The 1,421-nt window shown below is 45.4% G+C and overlaps 1 protein-coding gene across 1 annotated transcript; it reads right to left on the reverse strand.

Moving 5' to 3' along the window:
• Window positions 1-143: 143 nt before the first annotated feature.
• Pmar_PMAR007589 (hypothetical protein) lies at window positions 144-1,125 on the reverse strand (the record flags this gene model as incomplete). Its single annotated transcript, XM_002764597.1, has 1 exon — window positions 144-1,125. A coding segment is annotated over one exon (982 nt), but the record flags the coding sequence as incomplete, so codon positions are not given.
• Between the last annotated feature and the right edge of the window lie 296 nt (window positions 1,126-1,421).

The following is a 1,421-nucleotide window of genomic DNA, read 5'->3' on the forward strand; positions in this document are numbered from 1 at the left end:
GCCACCACGATTAGAGGAGCGGTTTAGGTCTCTAAAGTCGAACACCACCCTACACGGTGTAGTAGGATGTAGATGGCGATACACTAGATGTGAAGGAGTGTAATGTTCCGCCAGAGGAACAGGAGAACCCTCATTGACCGTACCCTTGACCAACGTAGAGCAAGCTGCTTGACACATAGCTCTAGTTGGCTTCTTCAAACCAGTTGACCGTAGATCACAGACAATCGAACAAAAACCCCTATCGACAAGTTGTGAAAGGGCATCCTCAAACATAGATTGCTGTTTAGAATCTAGACGAGCTATAGAGGCTAGACCACGTTTAGCCGCGTAGTGGAAGTTGAAACCGGGACGGTCTTGACTTCGCCATGGTACTTCAGTAGATGCACGACGTAGTGGAGCAATCTTATCACTAGTCCATTCCCTAGGTATAACTTCCCACGGTGGAAGTAGATCACAGTCTGGGATTAGAGAGGAGTCAGTGATAGTATCAAAACACATAGTAGAGCCGTAACCGATAGATAACCTGAGATCGGGATAGATCTCAATGTCATCATTGAAGGTATCGTAGAGAACATAGTTATCATCTTTACCGTCGTAGCAGAACTCGAGAGTACTAGGCTTAATAAAGATAGAAGGTTTGACTCTAGATACCGATATAGATGATAGAGAGACAACATGGCTGATGTGCATAACAGCGACCTTACGTAACCAATCCATATCACGCAGCGATAGACGGGGTTCAGTACCTTCAACTGTAGAAACTTGAGTAGATCGTTCTCCCAATCGAACGATGATACCATCAGGCGATATAGATATAGTGGTACGTAGCTTAGCCATAGTAGAGCATCCAATAATTACAGGAGTGCTCAACTCATCAGAGGCGAGTAGAAAGGTATCCTTTGTAAAGGTGTTCCCATAGCCGACCTCTAGCTCAACCTTTCCTAGAATAGAGAGGCTTGAGCCATTAGCAACGTTTACCCGCCCTTGGGTAGATGGATCACCAAAACGTAGCTGTTTGTTAGTGATCTTTCGTAGAGTCCCGACTGCGATAAGGGAGACGTCAGCACCGGTATCGTAGAGAACAGGTCGTACTACACCGCATACCGATAGATCACCAACCACCATAGAGATCCGTGAGGATTTTGAAGGTGTTGTTAAACAATATGCTCCGTTGTTAGCATGAAGAGCATTTGAACTAGAGTTGAGGTCGGTTGAGCTAAGGGGTGAGACCCAAATAGTAGAGGCTGAATTGGTAGACGATCCAATAATATTAGCCTTAGAAGATTCATCCATAACTTGAGCATTCGTAGAAGGCGTTGTGGGACCAGGCTTAGCTGAAGAGGGTCCACTTTGCCGCTTACCACCCATCTTGAACTTGTGTTTAGTAGACTTGATAGTCTTGCCTTTACCTTTCTTGTGAG

This window comes from Perkinsus marinus, assembly GCF_000006405.1.
Source record: "Perkinsus marinus ATCC 50983 genomic scaffold scf_1104296976906, whole genome shotgun sequence".
Classification (NCBI taxonomy): Eukaryota; Perkinsozoa; order Perkinsida; family Perkinsidae; genus Perkinsus; species Perkinsus marinus.